General features: G+C 43.5%; 1 protein-coding gene across 9 annotated transcripts in view; it reads left to right on the forward strand.

Annotated features, from left to right (window-relative positions):
• Nucleotides 1-17,229, forward strand: part of kcnt1b (potassium sodium-activated channel subfamily T member 1b) — a 412,195-nt gene that overhangs the window by 371,001 nt on the left and 23,965 nt on the right. For 8 of the 9 annotated variants that reach the window (XM_072565812.1, XM_072565806.1, XM_072565811.1 and 5 more), the window contains 5 exons: nucleotides 2,279-2,390; nucleotides 4,820-4,921; nucleotides 5,884-5,967; nucleotides 11,500-11,628; nucleotides 13,874-14,171. In XM_072565812.1, the coding sequence (XP_072421913.1) occupies nucleotides 2,279-2,390; nucleotides 4,820-4,921; nucleotides 5,884-5,967; nucleotides 11,500-11,628; nucleotides 13,874-14,171 (725 nt within the window). The remainder of the gene's footprint in view (nucleotides 1-2,278; nucleotides 2,391-4,819; nucleotides 4,922-5,883; nucleotides 5,968-11,499; nucleotides 11,629-13,873; nucleotides 14,172-17,229) is intronic. The other variant, XM_072565807.1, reaches the window with a different exon arrangement.

Below are 17,229 nucleotides of genomic sequence, written 5' to 3' on the forward strand. Positions count from 1 at the left end.
AACCATAAACTCATTGAATGTCAGAACAGGCCCAAGGGGCCGAATAGCCTATTCCTGCTCCTCTGTTCAAATGAACCTGGTGCCAGTAGGTCAGAGGCAGAAATGCAATTGCTGTGCCATTGTGATCTATTATTTTTGTGGCAACAGTATTCTGTTTGATGTACTCAAATGGTGTTTCGATTTGAAATGGAAATCAAACATTTCAGCTTTGGAAAATTAATTCCAGGGGCGTTGAGGTGAAGCAGTTCTTCCTGTTGTTTCAGTTCGGCCATTTCTTAGGACATTTTCTCGGATCGGAGAATCGCGGAGATATGTTGCAGAATTGATAACTTTTCCAAGTTGTTACTTACCACATGTCTCCATGTCATTAACTGTAGTCAGACCATAGGGTCACACTCTCTCAGCTTCCACTTCACAAGACAGCTCGTGGTCAATTTGTCAGCCTTCCTGTTAACAATGGAAGACCCTGAAGATTTCTCTCACTTAGCGTCACCAGCAACATCTTAACCTTCCGTGCTGGGGTAGAGTAAGATTTGGGGTTTGGGAGCCACAGGTACCACAGAATCAACTCTGTAGGTAATTTTGAGTTATTCATTTCAGTTAACGAAGAAGCAATAATTCAGATACAATGTATTAGCTAAAGTGATGGGATGTGTGTGTACATCTTATGATAGATGGGATTGGTTCACTGACACCAGAAAGCGAATGGTCCATTGTTATACAATGCTTAACAATGTGTTGCTGGAAAAGCGCAGCAGGTCAGGCAGCATCAAAGGACTAGGAGAATCGACGTTTTGGACATAAGCCCTTCTTCAGGAATGCAGGAGAATCGACGTTTCGGGCATAAGCCCTTCTTCAGCATCCTTTGATGCTGCCTGACCTGCTGCGCTTTTCCAGCAACACATTTTTAAGCTCTGATCTCCCGCATCTGTAGTCCTCACTTTCTCCACATTGTTACACAATGTCAATCACAAGAGCTCATAATTCACTCACTTCTCCAGCCGAAGTGTAGGTATCTAGTCTCCTGAGAGAAAGTGAAGTCTGCAGATGCTGGAGATCAGAGTCAAGCATGTGGCGCTGAAAAAGCACAGCATCAGGAATCTGATGATCCTGATGAAGGGCTCCCGCCTGAAATGTCGACTCTCCTGCTCTTTGGATGCTGCCTGACCTGCTGTGCTTTTCCAGCATCACACTCTCGACCCAGTCTCCTGGGTCTTCTTCCATCTTTCCTGTTTTCAATCTGATGAAGGTGACTCCCAATTGAGGACTACCCCTTTGTCTGAGAAACCTATTGATTTACTTTAATCCTAGGTTCAACCATATACTTGAACTTTTCTAAACAGTCAACATAAGACAGGTACCCAAAGTGTCATCATGGTCACAGCCCTCCCTGTCCATCTCCCAGCAGCTCAAGGTCAGCTTTAATGTCATGCTGAGGGTGATTTCCAAGCCCCCCCCACCCCAGTAAGGAGATACATAGGATGCCAAACCCAGAAGTTGCTGGACAAGCTCAGCAGGTCTGGCAGCATCTGTGGAGAGAAATCAGAGTTAACGTTTCAGGTCCGGTGACCCTTCCTCAGAACACCAGACCCGAAACGTTAACTCTGATTTCTCTCCACATTTGCTGCCAGACCTGCTGAGCTTTTCCAGCAACTTCTGTTTTTGTTCCTGATTTTACAGTATCAGCATCTTTCAATTTTTACACAGAATGTCATCCTTCCAACCTTGGGCTGTCGACATGGAAGCCAACAGACCTTGATGTCTCCAGGGGACAGTTTCTTGTATATTTCCAGACAAAGAAAATAGTTTTACTTTTTTTCTGTGCTTATCAATGCTTAACAAATGTTTCTAGGTATTTTCGAAACAAGCTTGTCAGAGATGTCATTACCCACCTCTGGAGGAGGTGGCACTTGAATCCAGTTCTTTTGGCTCAGAGATAGGGACACTACCACTGTTCCACAAAAGCCTAATAAATGTCTTGGTTGTAGGTATGTTTGCAAATCAATTTCCCAGCTCAGTGAACATCCCCACAACCACAGCAACTGGCATCCAGCTACAAATCTCTACGCAAGTCTAACAAATGTTTCTAAACTTGTTCTAAAAAGTGTCATGTATTAATGCTCCCACAGTAGTCATGGTGTGAGCTAACAGATTTGCTCGGATCACTAACTTTTTTGGGTCCTAAAACACTCAAGGGATGAGAAAGTCCCAAGTGTTTAAACGTTTCTTCCCACGGTTAACCGTATTTGGATGTTACTCGTCATGTTCTGTTTTTCAGGTTGTTTCCCAGTCTCAGTATCATCACTGAATTGACTCACCCGTCAAATATGAGGTTCATGCAATTCCGAGCAAAGGACTGTTATTCACTTGCACTCTCCAAATTAGAAAAGGTAACTTATTTATTTCTCAAATTAAAGTCCAGATGGAAGTCTTCACCTCTAATGTAACAGCAAGATCAATCAATTTCCCCTTTAGGAAGACCTATTTTAGCCGGATGTGTGAATAAATTTCAAGCGTTTTAACTTGATTCAGCTGGTTTAGCGTCAACTCCTTCACTTTGTTTCTTTCACCTTGGGCAGAACAGGAGCACAATGGGTTTTCCTTAGATGCCTGGTTGCCATAGCTACATCTGTCCTAAGTATAACAATTGGAAGGGAAAGTAATTGTGATAAACCTACACTCTTCATACAGATTACAAAAGGGACTGTCCTTGGGCCAATGTTTAAACACTAGCTCTGCCTGGTATTGAGAAATTTTTATCCAAATTGAAATGATATATGTAGCAGTCATAATATTTTTATCTGTGTGGAAAATTGAGATGACTTTCAGAAACCAACTAAGATATTAATGGGTTACTTGGCATCTTTTGAAAGTACTGACATCCCAGTGGGACTTGCTATAGCAGTTTCTCATAGACAATGTCTCTGCCCAGAGGAAATCCATACTATAATATTTTATTTGTCGGCAGCAATAGCAATAACTTGAGAGCAAACGTGCAAATACAGAAGAATACAGAAAATTCTCAAGGTGCTAATCTGATTTTGAGAGCTCAGTTTGAGACTGTTTCCCTTATAGACCATTGCTCATATTCTACACAAGAGAGTGAACTGAGCATGAAGTTGGGGATGGGTAGTTCATGATGAAAGCTCTGCCGTTAAGTATCCAAAATCAGGGTGGCACAGTGGCTCAGTGGTTAGCTGCCTCACAGCACCAGGGTACCAGGTTTGATTCCAGCCTCGGGCGACTGTCTGTGTGGAGTTTGCACATTCCCCGGTTTCCTCCCACAGTCAAAGATGTGCAGATCAGGTGAATTGGCCATACTAAATTGCCCATAGTGTTAGGTCAATTAATCAGAGGGAAATGGGTCTGGGTGGGTTACTCTTTGGAGGGTCAGTGTGGACTGGTTGGGCCGAAGGGCCTGTTTCCACACTGTAAAGCACGGTGGCACAATAGGCGGCACGGTGGCACAGTGGTTAGCACTGCTGCCTCACAGCGCCAGAGACATGGGTTCAATTCCTGCCTCAGGCGACCGACTGTGTGGAGTTTGCACATTCTCCCCGTGTCTGTGTGGGTTTCCTCCGAATGCTCTGGTTTCCTCCTACAGTCCAAAAATGTGCAGGTCAGGTGAATTGGCCATGCTAAATTCCCCGTAGTGTTAGGTGAAGAGGTAAATGTAGGGGAATGGGTCTGGGTGGGTTGCATTTTGGCGGGTCAGGTGTGGATTTGTTGGGCCGAAGGGCCTGTTTCCACACTGTAAGTAATCTAATCTATGCCCTCTTCACCACCAATTTCCCCTGGCCACCAACCTCCTTTATTTGCAGCTTCCCCTCACACCCACTCCCAGTCCTGAAGAACATTGACTCCTCCACTTCCTGATGCTGCCTGGCTTGATGTGTTCGTCCAGCACCATCTTGGCCTACCTGGGTATCACACAGTTTCCTACTTGGTGGTTCACCCATAGGTAGCAACCATACATGAAAGAGGCAATTCTAGTGTACAGCAGCCTCTTGCACTAACCTTGCTGTGCTTCCCGTGTATGTTTTCTGATTGATGAATGGATATTACCTGAACTATCTTCAATACCTAACCAACAACCACATTCCATGAATATCTCTGAGAGAATGACACATTTAGCTAAAGCATTTTGTCTTGCACTCGTCAGAACAATTCACAAGAACATCAGTTTTAAGTGGAGTGCAACATTTATATTGTCTGAGAGGAGAGTGCCAATTAGTTGGCAAGGGTTTGGTAGATAATGCCCCTGTTAATGAGGACTGGCAGTTAACCACCAAGCTGGGACTGTTCAAAGTGGAGAGAAATAAGGCTGGGAGAAGATTTAATAGAGGGTTCCAAATTCATGAGCAGGCTGGTAGTGCAGTTTGGGAGAAATTGTTCCCACTCATTAAAAAAAATGAGAGGGTGTGGATTCAAAGAGATGCACAAATGGGGTGATCCAAGAAAAGATTTTTTGTTTCACACAGCATGTGGTTAGGGTCTGGAATGCACAGCCTGCAGGTACGGGAGAGGGAGGTTCAATTGAAGCATTCACAAGGAGGATTATTTGGATAAAAGGGGAAAAGGCAGGAGATTAGCATGCAGTGATAAAACTGATGCTGTCAGTGGGCCAAATGGCCTCCTGCTGTGCTGTAGCAATTCCATGAATCTTTGTTTCCATTTTAAGCCAGGCAGGTTGGCTTTGATTGGTCAAAGCATTACCTTGAGGAATGAACTAGGCTGAGACCTATTTAACTAAGTTGAAGCAAGTACAGTGTGTACCTGCTATGTCTTCACTACATTTCGTTTTTCTTTCACCCTACAGAAGGAACGTGAGAAAGGCTCAAATTTGGCATTCATGTTCCGACTCCCCTTTGCTGCCGGAAGAGTGTTCAGTATCAGCATGTTAGACACGCTACTCTATCAGGTCTGTAGCATGCTCACTGAGTATTACCGTCTTTTACACTGGAACCTATTCGATGGTGACGTACAGTCTAAAACGCACATGGTTGCTGGCACACAGACTGCAAGCAAGTGTTCACCACCAGCAGAAATTGAATTTTGATGAGGGTTATAATGGACTGAATGGCATGCTTGCAATTTCTCCCAGCTTTCAGTTACTCAGGATAACTCCAGAAACTGGGATTGGTCTCTTTAGAACAGAGAAGGTGAAAGAGATATTTAACAGAGTCAGCTGACTGGCAGGAGGATCAGTCGCCAGAGGACGTGGATGTTGTGATAATTGGTGTGGTGAGGGAAGGCAATGAGGAGAACTTTTTGTTTTCCCAGCAAGAAGTTCTATTCAGGAAAAAAATGGTGGAAGCAAATGTATAATCAGATGCTTGTAAATCATGACGTCAGGACACCAGCATGTGGTCAGAAAGGTTTTGGATATTACACAGAGAGCTGTCTATAAACCATTGTTCACAGATGTAGATTATAGAGATTCATGGTACATTTGAAGAACCTAATTCAATGATTAAGAGCCAACAGCTTTGGAAACAGCAAATGTGTAGACACCTACAGCCTGAGACACTCAAAACCAGCATTGCAATATGCAGATAGCTTCAAGCATAAGATAAACCTGCAACTTTCCAAACAGAATTGAATGTAGACTTGAAAAGATCTGATTAATGGGACTGATTGTATCATAGTTCTAAAGGGACAGCATAAGCATCATGGGCCAAATAGTCCCTTGCTGTGCTGCCTGATTGTATGAAGAATTTCCAGCCTCACTCACCACTTTGGTGGGTTAGTATTGACAGACAATGGACGTTGTTCAAGTTGGTTGGGTTCATTTGGGTGGACAATGCTAAAGTGATCGTACCTATGTTTACCTGATGTGGATGGTACCTACAATTGTTTAATCTTTCCTGTTTTCCTTGCTAGTCCTTTGTTAAAGATTACATGATCCCAATCGCCCGGTTATTACTGGGACTTGACACTACGCCGGGCTCTGGTTATCTTTGTGCTGTAAGTACCTGAAACACACACATTCTTTCTGAAAGTTAAAGTTTGGTGGTGATAAATGTGTTCTGTTTTGTGACCTAGTATATTTCAAATTTGTAGGGATGAAGATACAATGAAATAGTAGTCATTTCTAAAGTATTATTGTGTACAAGCTGGGCAATTCCTTTCAATGTCCGTTAAAATACTATTCAATTGCTCACTCTCTCTCTCTCTTTATCCATTTCTGTCTATCCAGTGGTATATCCTGCAACGTTTCAATCGTGCGTTTTGCCTGATTTACTCACTTACATAGAATGAGGCTTTGGGCCAAATGCTGGAAGATGGGATTGGAACAGTTGGGTTTGAAGAATGTGTTGCTGGAAAAGCACAACAGGTCAGGCAGCATCCGAGGAGCAGGAAAATCGATGTTTTGGGCATAAGCCCTTCATCAGGATGTTGCCTGACTGGCTGTACTTTTCCAGCACCACACTGTTTGACTCCGACCTCCAGCATCTGCTGTCCTTACTTTCTCCTTGGAACAGTTAGGTGCCACAAGCACAGACTTGACAGGCAGACGGGCGTTTCTCTGGGCTGTAATTCTGTAATATGACTCTGAGGGGATCTGGGAGAGGTCAACACATCTGTTCCACTCTTAATCCGTTCACCAGACTACCTTCTCAATACAGGTTTATGAACATCAGACTTACAAGCATTTATACTTACGGACACGATCCCATGTGTGGTTTTAAAATTTATAAAGCGACATTTCCCCTACTCATGAACAGCTGATCTCCATTGTCCTGAATTGTGCTCCAACTTGCAACTAAATCAACTTAAGAACAGACTCCAGAACACCCATCACAACCTGGGACTGCCTGTATGTCCTCTCACCTTGTTTGTTCTGTGTCCAAAAACAATAATCAACTCTTTGCCCCCACCAAACTCACTTGGCAGCATAATGACTCAATGGTTAGCACTAGTGCCTCATAGCGCCAGGGACCTGGGTTCGATTCCACCCTCAGGTGACTGTCTGTGTGGAGTTTGCACATTCTCCCCGTGTCTGTGTGGGTTTCCTCCAGTCGCTCTGGTTTCCTCCCACAGTCCAAAGATGCTTCACATTAGGTGGACTGGCCATGGTAAATTGTCCATAGTGTGCAGGGATGTGCAAGCCAAGTGGATTAGCCATGGGAAATGTAGGGTGACAAGGGATAGAGTAGGGTTGGGTCCGGCTGAGATGCTGATCAGAAGGTTGGTGTTGCTCCCTCCACCCCCCCCCCCAACATTTCTCTCTGACAATTCCCAAAAGAGAAAGGCATGCAATGCCCCTCCCTGAAAAATGGCAACATTTCACAAGACACTGGAAACCTGAAATAAAAATAAATTGCTGGAGAAACTCAGCAGGTCTGGCAGTATCTGTGGAGAGAGAAACAGAGTTACTGTTTCAAATTAAAAATGACTTGTGCAGAAAATAAGTCATATTATCCTAAAGAAAAATCAAAATGCTCCCTCTGTTTCTGTCTCCACGGATGCTGCCAGACCTGCCGAGTTTCTCCAGCGTTTTCTGATTTGCTAACCAATTTCTTCCCTCCCTTCTAACAGTTTAATTCAGTGCATCGCCAATGCTATTGGAACACTTGTCACAGTGCACAATTTTTCTTTCTCCTAATCCTATAAATAAGATTACAGAATTGTTGCTATCCAGAAGAAGGCCATTTAGCCCATCTTGTCTGCACTAGCCCATAAATGTGCAATATGACTCAGCCATTCTCCTGCCTTTCCTCATAAACCTATGTTATTTCTAGTCACAGTGGCTCAGTGGTTAGCACTGCTGCCTCACAGCACCAGGATCCCAGGTTCAATTCCAGCCTCGGGCAACTGTCTGTGTGGAGTTTGCACATTCTCCCCGTGTCTGCGTGGGTTTTCTCCGAGTGCTCCGGTTTCCTCCCACAGTCCAAAGATGCGCAGGTCAGGTGAATTGGCCATGCTAAATTGCCCATAGTGTTAGGTATATTAGTCAAAGTTAAATGGGTCTGGGTGGGTTACTCTTCAGAGAGTCAGTGTGGACTTGTTGGGCCGAAGGGCCTGTTTCCAAACTGTAGGGAATCTAATCTAATCTAATCTAACCATCTAACACTCTACTGAATATCTCTATTGAACGTGCCTCCATCACAATCCCAGACACTGCATTCTAGATCCTGACCAATCACTGTGTAAAATAAATTCTCACATCATGTTAGCTATTTTTGAAAATGACTTTAAACTTATGCCATTTCATTCTCAATCCTTTTACAAATGGGAACAGTTTCTCCCCATCGTCTCTGTCCAGACCCGTTATGATTTTGAAAACTTCTATCAAATCTACTCTGAGCCTTCTCCCTTCCAAACAGTGCCAACCTCTCCAATCTATCCCAGACCATAAGAAATAGGAACAGGAGTAGGCCATTCGGCCCCTTGAGCCTGCTTTGCCATTCAATAGGATCATGGCTGATCTAACACTCAGTGCACTTTCCTGCCCTCACCTCATTACCCTTGATTCCGCTGCTGATCAAGAATCTGTTTCAGCCTTAAATATTAGATTAGATTCCCTTCAATGTGGAACCAGGCCCTTCGGCCCAACAAGTCCACACTGACCCTCCAAAGAGTAACCCACCCAGACCCATTTTCCTCTGACTAATGCACCTAACACTAAGGGCAATTTAGCATGGCCAATTCACCTGACCTGCACATATTTGGATTGTAGGAGGAAACCCTCGCAGAATGTGTAAACTCCACACAGACAGTTGCCCGAGGCTAGAATTGAACCTGGGCCCCTGGTGCTGTGAGGCAGCAGTGCTAACCACTGAGCCACTGTACTACCCATCTCAGACTGTTTGTATGAACCACTTCTAAACTCTCTCTAAGATGTTTGCAGTTCCTGAAGTGTGGTGCTCAAAACTGTACACAGTAGTCCAATTGAAGTCGAACTGTCAATTGACATCTTGAGCTTCACTTTCTCTATATTCACTACAACTCTTCTTTTCCTAACTGAGAGCTTTGGATAGGGAACTGTTCCCAGATTTTGACCAGAAATATTCATCAGCTGCTCATGAGCCTGGGATACTCCAACGCTCATTCACTGGCACCTAACCACCCAAGGACATTTTGTTTTCCCCCAGTGTAGGTTTAAAAGAATTTCCTTGAGCATAAAGAAAGTGAGCAGTCAAATTTAAATTCTTGCTCTATACCAAGGAGATTGAATTAAGGTGTTCCCAAAATCTTAAAGATTTTATTGAGTCTTACAGCTTAGAAACTGATCCTTCGTCCACAATCCCAAGCTAAACTAGTCCCACCTGCCTGCATTGGCCCATATCCCTCCACCCACCAATCCGTTCCTATTCATGAACTTATCCAAGTGTCTTTTAAATGTTGTAACTGTACCTACATCCACCACTTTCTCTGGAAGTTCATTCCACACAAGAACCAGCCTCTGTATAAATAGGTTACCGCTCACGTCTTTTCTTAAATCTTTCATCTCTCACCTTAACAATATGTCCCCTAGTCTTGAATTCTCCCACCCGAGGGAAATGACAGCAGTCTCCATTGCTGGGTGGCTTGAAATCAGGGAGACTGAAAGTTTTAGCAAAGCAATCAATGTTGACTTGAGAAAGACCCTTTTATGGGGCAGCGACTGGTTAGGATCTGGAATGCACTGTTTGGAAAGAGGCTGATGTGTAAAGGGAAATTGTTTAGACTCATGATGAGGGAAGATTTGCAGAGCTGTAAGGAAGAGCAGGGATTGGGTCAAAATAGATTGCTCTTATAGTGAAATAGGAGAAAGTCTCATTCCTGATGAAGGGCTTTTGCCTGTAACGTCAATTCTCCTGCCCCTGGGATGCTGCCTGACCTGTTGTGCTTTTCCAGCACCGCACTCTCGACTCTTACAGAGAGCTAGCACAGGTTCAGGTGCCTGAATGACCACTTATTGTGCCGAGCCATTTTGAAATCCAGACACTTATTACTGAATGATCTATTCCTTGCAAGATTGAAGGAGTCTTGTTATAAAAGAACCACTTCAAGTGGGATCCTCCTACACATGTTGCCACATTGTGCCCTGAGCTGTGAGTTTGTGGAGGCCTGAAGCTGTTTGGCTAATGTCTAAGCTGGCTTTGTTAACGTGTAGGTTTGCAAACATGAGGATGCTGACTCAACCGGGAACATCTAAACAGGAGAAGGTGAACGAGTTGCGAGAGAACAATACCTGTTGGAAAACTCAGAAAAGGCAATCAGCAGAACAAAGCATTACCCAAATGCAATATTTTCGTTAAAGAATTGAATAATGGTGGTTTCTATTGTATTTAGCGCCTTCATATGATTTGCTTATATATTTGTGTGTAATTTAATAAATGTATGAATCACACTTTAATAAAACCTTTCAGGAGCAGCAAACAAGCCCATTTTAGAAAAAGTTATTTCATATCCTTCGTCACGTTCATGGGTTGTGAGTAGCACTGAATAGGGCAGTATTTATTGCTCAGTCCATACATACACCCACAGGGCAGTTAGGGTCGAGTTCCAATGTTCCTTCACCCAGCAGCAGTGAAGGAATGGCCCAACATAGTTCCAAGACAGGATGGTGTGAGGCTTAGAGGGGAACATAGAGCAGCTGATGGCCTAGTGTTAATGTTATTAGGCTTGTAACCTTGAGGCTTTGGTTAATGCACTGGGGATGTGGCTTCAAATCACACCACAGCAACTGATAACGCAATAAATCTGGAAATAAAGATTTGTCCAGTGGTGATTGTCTTTGTTGTAAATACCTATCAGGTTCCCTAATGTCATCCTTACCTGGCTTGGCCGACATGTGACTCCAGATCCACAGTAACATGGTTAACTCTTCACTGCTCTCTGAAGTAGCAAAGCAAGCCACACTAAATTGGGTCTAACTGCTACTAAGCTCACCCCTTTCAGGATGATTATACCCGCGCTGTCATCATCCTGAGCTTATCTTGCCAAACAAAAGAAAATCTTGGGAGTCAGAAATTAAAATAGGAAATTCTCAGCAGGTCAGAGCATCTGTGGAGAGAAATAATCACAGTTAGCATTGAGTCAATGGGCTTAAATTAGAATTATCTTTACAATTGCCTCTTGAACTTATTCATAATGTCCACTACACTGACCATCCAAGCTTGAGGACTCTACAATTAAAAATTGTATCCTCACTTTCCGCCTTCTCCCTTAACTGCTTTGTTCATGACTCATCTTCCCTGACGTTTGAACTCTTAGCTATAAATAAGCCATATTGCTGGTTAACTGTTTACGGTTTCCATCATAGAAACATACAATTAGAACACAAATTCTCTCAAAGTCAGCCAAGACAAACTTCCTGCTAACTCAGAATATAATGCACAAATAGATACTTGTTTTTTGACTTGACTCATGGAAACTGTTACTTTGAAATCTATGAACCCCTGAGATTATTGGGGTTTCAGAGTCTGTTCAGAGTAAATTGTGTCTCCAGTGCTTTCTATCCCATCCTGACCCACCTGCCTGGTAATATCACTTGCCTTTATATTTTAGATGAAAGTCACAGAGGATGACTTGTGGATCCGAACATACGGACGACTCTTTCAGAAGCTATGCTCTTCCAGCGCAGAAATTCCAATCGGGATTTACAGAACAGAGTCACACATGTTTTCCACGTCTGAGGTGAGGGCCCATTCTCATTTCGGTCCAATCTCTTGGAGTCCAGCTCCATTTTTGATCACTCAACCAACATCGCTAAAGTGGATTACCCGGTTATTATCGCATTGTTGCTTGTGGGATCTCTCTGTGCGCACATTGGCAGCCCCATTTCCCACATTACCACAATGACTACTCCACAAACATATTTCCTTAGCTGTAACCTGCATTGGAATGTCCTGAGGCCTTGAAAGGTGCTATCTCTAGGTGCACATTGTTTTTCTAACAAACCTGCATTTCATACCAGAAATAAAGGGATAGCACCTTAGTCCAGACCTGTTCAACAATACTCCACAAACTAGCCTTTAGAAGGTGATTGGGAGGATGGTGTGTGACCTCTGCTCCAATTCCTCTTGCTCACATGTGCATGACATAAGCTCATGGTTGTGGGCAGTTCCGGCTGATGACATTGCAGTGATGTGACCGCTGTGTGCACAGGCAGGTATACATCTTGCCACTGAATGTCAAAGTGCACTGTTGGTCTAATGTACTGAGTTATGCATTCTTCTTCTGATGTATATTTGGTTATTTTCTTGGCATATCAGCGGAAATGGGCTGAGGAGTGGCAGATGAAGTTTAATTCCGATAAATGTGAGCTGCTGCATTTTGGGAAAGCAAAACTTAGTGGGATTTATACACTGACTGGTAAGGTCCTGGGGAGTGTTGCTGAACAAAGGTTCATAGCTCCTTGAAAGTGAAGTCGCAGGTAGATAGAATAGTGAAGAAGGCATTTGCTATGCTTTCCTTTATCGGTCAGAGTATTGAGAACAGGAGTTGGAAGGTCATGTTGCGGCTGTACAGGACATTGGTTAGGCCACTGTTAGAAAATTGCGTGCAATTCTGGTCTCCTTCCTATCAGAAACATTCTGTGAAACTTGAAAGGGTTCAGAAAGATTTACTTGGATGTTGCCAGGGTTGGAGGATTTGAGCTATAGGGAGAGGCTGAACAGGCTGGGGCTGTTTTCCCTGGAGTGTCGGAGGCTGAGGGGTGACCTTATAGAGGTTTACAAAATTATGAGGGGCATGGATAGGGTAAATAGAGAAAGTCCTTTCCCTGGGGTTGGGGATTCCAGAGCTAGAGGGCATAGGTTTAGGGTGAGAGGGGAAAGGTATAAAAGAGACCTAAGAGGCAACTTTTTCACTCAGAGGGTGGTATGTGTATGGAATGAGCTGCCAGAGGAAGTGATGGAGGCTAGTACAATTGCAACATTTAAAGGGCATTTGGATGGATATATGAATAGGAAGGGTTTGGAGGGATATGGGCCGGGTACTGGCAGGTGGGACGGGATTGGGTTGCGATATCTGGTCGGCATGGATGGGTTGGACTGAAGGGTCTGTTTCTGTGCTGTACATCTCTATGACTCTAATTGTGAACATGATTACTAACAAACCGGTGGAAGTCTTGTGAGCGCTTGAGTATAGTCCCTGGCTCTGGACTAGAGGCTCTGAGTTCAAATCTCATACCAGGACCCTGTTGGCTGTGGAAGGTGATTAGATTAGATTAGATGATTAGATTACTTACAGTGTGGAAACAGGCCCTTCAGCCCAACAAGTCCACACCGCCCCGCCGAAGCGCAACCCACCCATACCCCTACATCTACCCCTTTCCTAACACTACGGCCAATCCACCTGACCTGCACATCTTTGGTGCTGTGGGTGGAAACTGGAGCACCCGGAGGAAACCCACGCAGACACGGGGAGAACGTGCAAACTCCACACAGTCAGTCGCCTGAGGCGGGAATTGAACCCGGGTCTCTGGCGCTGTGAGGCAGCAGTGCTAACCACTGTGCCACCGTGCCGCCCGACAGAAGGTGCTTTTATAATGTGGCCAAACTGGTCCGCTGTCAACCTGTAGGACCCTATTGTAGGTCTAATATCAGACTGTAAAAGTAAGGGAGTTTTCTGGTCAGGTATCCTGTAGAAAGCAATGGCAAACTAATTTGTTTGTAAGCATGGAGTAAACCAATGGTAGTCCATGGGGCAACTCTTGGGGAGAAAATAAGAAACTACTGTGGAAGACTTGGAGGAAGTCCTGATGCCTAAATTTTCTTTTTGAATGTATTTGATGTGCACTTTTGCAATAGCAAGGCAATTTCTTGTTCATTTCCAACATACAGTCAACTTAGCTCTCTGAGATTTGTGTAACTATGTGACAGATTGGGAGAGACCTATATTCCTTTTATTTTATTTAAACACACCTGCTTTCCCGCAGTCTCAGATCTCAATCAATGTTGAGGACGGTGAAGATGCTAAAGACGTGAAAGACCCTTGGGCTGGCAAGAGTCATCGGAACTCTACGTCAAGCGATCAATCAGAGCACCCGCTGCTGAGACGCAAGAGCAGGCAATGGGCTCGCAGACTGAGTAGGAAAGGGAACAGGCAGACCAGTAAAACCGATGAAAAGATTAACCAACAGAGGCAGGAACTATATCATCGATCAGAAAGGCAAGAGCTGTCAGAACTGGTGAAAAACAGAATGCAGCATTTGGGTTTACCCACAATAGGATACGGTGGGTGTTGTCTTCCTCTTATATATAAAAAAAATTGTCATCACATGCAAAATATTACAAGGTTACTTCAGTTTAGCAAAAACGCACAGGTCAGAAAATATTATCTCGCTTGGTTAATGCAACAACAAGGCGAAAGTGAGGACTACAGATGCTGGAGATGCACAGCAGGTCAGGCAGCATCCGAGGAGTGGGAAAATCGACATTTTGGGCAGGAGCCATTCCTGATGAAGGCCTCCTGCCTGAAACGTTGACTCTCCTGCTCCTCAGATGCTGCCTGACCTGCTGTGCTTTTCCAGCACCACTCTAATCTTGAATCTGATATAACAAAAATACTTTCATTGGTGATAAATTATGAACGGAAATTAACAGCTGCAGTTTATCAAAGATAGTCCTCAGTTTTCGACATTGTGGCAGTTTGCAAACACTGGATCAGCTACTGCTAGCTATTTATGTGGCATTTTTAAACTCCAAATTTAAGTATTCCTTTTTGAATGCATATGATTTCTACAAGTCATTCATAACAGGATGGAAGTATCCTGCTCAGGAACATCAACAGAAGAACCACTTTTTGTCGATGACAATTTCTTAAAGCACATTTTAGGCAATAGTTAAGAGTTTACATTTTTTTATTCAGTTCCGTCTGTGGCTGCTGTGGAAAATGTTGTTCTTTTATACGATGTGGTAAGGTATTTGGATTCACACTTTAATATTTAATTTTTCAGCATTTGGGCTAACGTCTGTGATGCCCAGAAAATAAACAAAACTTAGAAGTTCCATTAAGACAGTTTGTTAACAGCACTGATGTCATGGTCCCAACAGGAAGATTTTTCTGTCAAATGAACATTTTAAGAAATTGCAGGCAAATTCCTCAAGATTTTCTATCTCCGCTCCATCCAAGCAAGCCCCTTTCCTGATGAAGGGCTTATGCCCAAAACATGATTCTCCTGCTCCTCGGATACTGCTCGTGCTTTTCCAGCACTGAACTCTTGACTAAGGCTGCCTTTCATGAGTTGCATCGATCAAATCAGCACTCTAACATAACCAGAGGAATTGTTTTCCACTAAATGATTATTGTTGAACACTTACTAGGAAACGCCGTTGAAATGGAGGGTGTAAATGAGTTTAAGAAGCAAGTTGTTGGTGCTCTCCCTGCCATTATTCCTCTCATTGACCTCCATGCACGTTTCCCCTTCATCTTATACACAGTTTAAGTTCCTGATGAAGGGCTCCTGCCCGAAACATTGATTTTCCTGCTCCTCGGATGCTGCCTGGCCTGCTGTGCTTTTCCAGCACCACTCTAACCTTGACTCTAATCTGCAATCCTCACTTTCACCTCTTAAACACCATTGACTGCCCAGTCTTTATCCTGAGGACATTGCACTTTTGTAATTCTCTAGGAGGTTATCCTGGCCATGGCTGGGTGTATATGCAAAATATTTCCCCCGATTTCTCCTCCATGCTGTTACCTACTAAAACATTCAGTGGTGAGCTGCATCTTTATCAAGTTGGCTCTCTAGAAACTGAAATAAAAACAGAAAATGCTGAAAATTCTCAGCATCTCTTGTGGAGGGAGATAAACAGAGTTAACTTTTCAGGTCAACAATGTGTCACCAGAACTGGAAAAGGATTGTGGACTGAATGGAGCCGTTCCACAAAGATCGTTCCTTTCTGTGGTCAACTTACCAATTTTTAATCACTATTGAAATAACTGCACAGAGGCCGGTATCTGGGACCAAGGTCCCCCTTTATTTCCGCATGGAAAGGCCTTCACACTGATCCGGCTCCCACAGAGCCAGCCCTCAGAATGAATGGGACCTCTGACACTTCTGTTTATACCTGTCAGCCAAGGCTCTCTGATTGATCGATGTTACCAGCCCGAATCAGGGAACTCATATATTATGAAGTCTACCTGACTGACCTCATTATCATTATACAACTCTGTTGGAAGCCTTTCTGCCAGAACTAAAAGGATATGCCATCGTCTACATGGGAAGGTTTTATCCAGTAACCCCCTATTTTTAACTAAAATTCTTCTCATCTTGAAAGTAACTCTGAGAACTACGAGGAAGGCATATTTCATTCTCTTTTTCCCTCCAACGAACCATATTAAGAAGTTACTAAATTAGCTATCACTTTGGGGATTTAACTCGTTTAATAAGAGTAAAGACCAAACTATGAGTGTAGTGATTGGGATCAAGTTGCCCTCATTAACTACAAGGTTCCTGACTGGCCCAAGTTAACAACCCTAATCAAAACACTTAGAGTGAATGAGGTCAGACTGGTCTCAATCACTACAAATAGGTTGGACCCTTGCATGACAATGTGTCTACCCATTGAGCATTGGTAAGTGTATATATGCAGCACAATTGGGATCATTGGTAATACCACTCATTCCTCAGCCCTTATTTGGACCGAGGTCAGTTAGTTGGACAGCTGGTTTGCAATGCAGAGCATTGCCAACAGCATGGGTTCAATTCCTGTATTGGCTGAGGTTAACATGAAGGACTGTCCTTCTCAACCTCTCACCTGAGGTGTGGTGACCAGCATCAGTTGTATCCCTCTCTGTCTTGAATGAAAGCTATGGTCTCATCAGACATGACCTTTTATTAGGACCTTTGCTGTTAAGAGTTCATCAAATATGACTCCAATGATAACTTGTAACTCTCTCATAAAATTAAAGGAGCATTTAAAGCACACTTGGTCCTTGGCGTTTCTCGGTAAAAAGCTGCTTGATAATCAGGGACTTCTGTTGGATTATAAAATATTAGATCTGCTCAGCAGGAGACCAATCATTCTCTTCCCAGCTCTCTCAAAGAGCTGTTCATGCTTCACACTTCATTTAGCTTTTCAAGGTTGGTGAAATTTCTTCGCAATGCATTGACATCATGTATAACTGTACAACTGTTGGCAATCAGCCTGTTCACCACATGATATATATTTCTTGATTTTGCTGTCTTCAATGGAAGCCAAAAATACCATAGTACTGTTGCAGATAAGTATTACTGTAAGCTCATTGGGACCAATAGAATGGTCTTCTCCGAATAAGTGAGGCTGCTAA

Source organism: Chiloscyllium punctatum, chromosome 49 (genome assembly GCF_047496795.1).
Source record: "Chiloscyllium punctatum isolate Juve2018m chromosome 49, sChiPun1.3, whole genome shotgun sequence".
Lineage (NCBI taxonomy): Eukaryota > Metazoa > Chordata > Chondrichthyes > Orectolobiformes > Hemiscylliidae > Chiloscyllium > Chiloscyllium punctatum.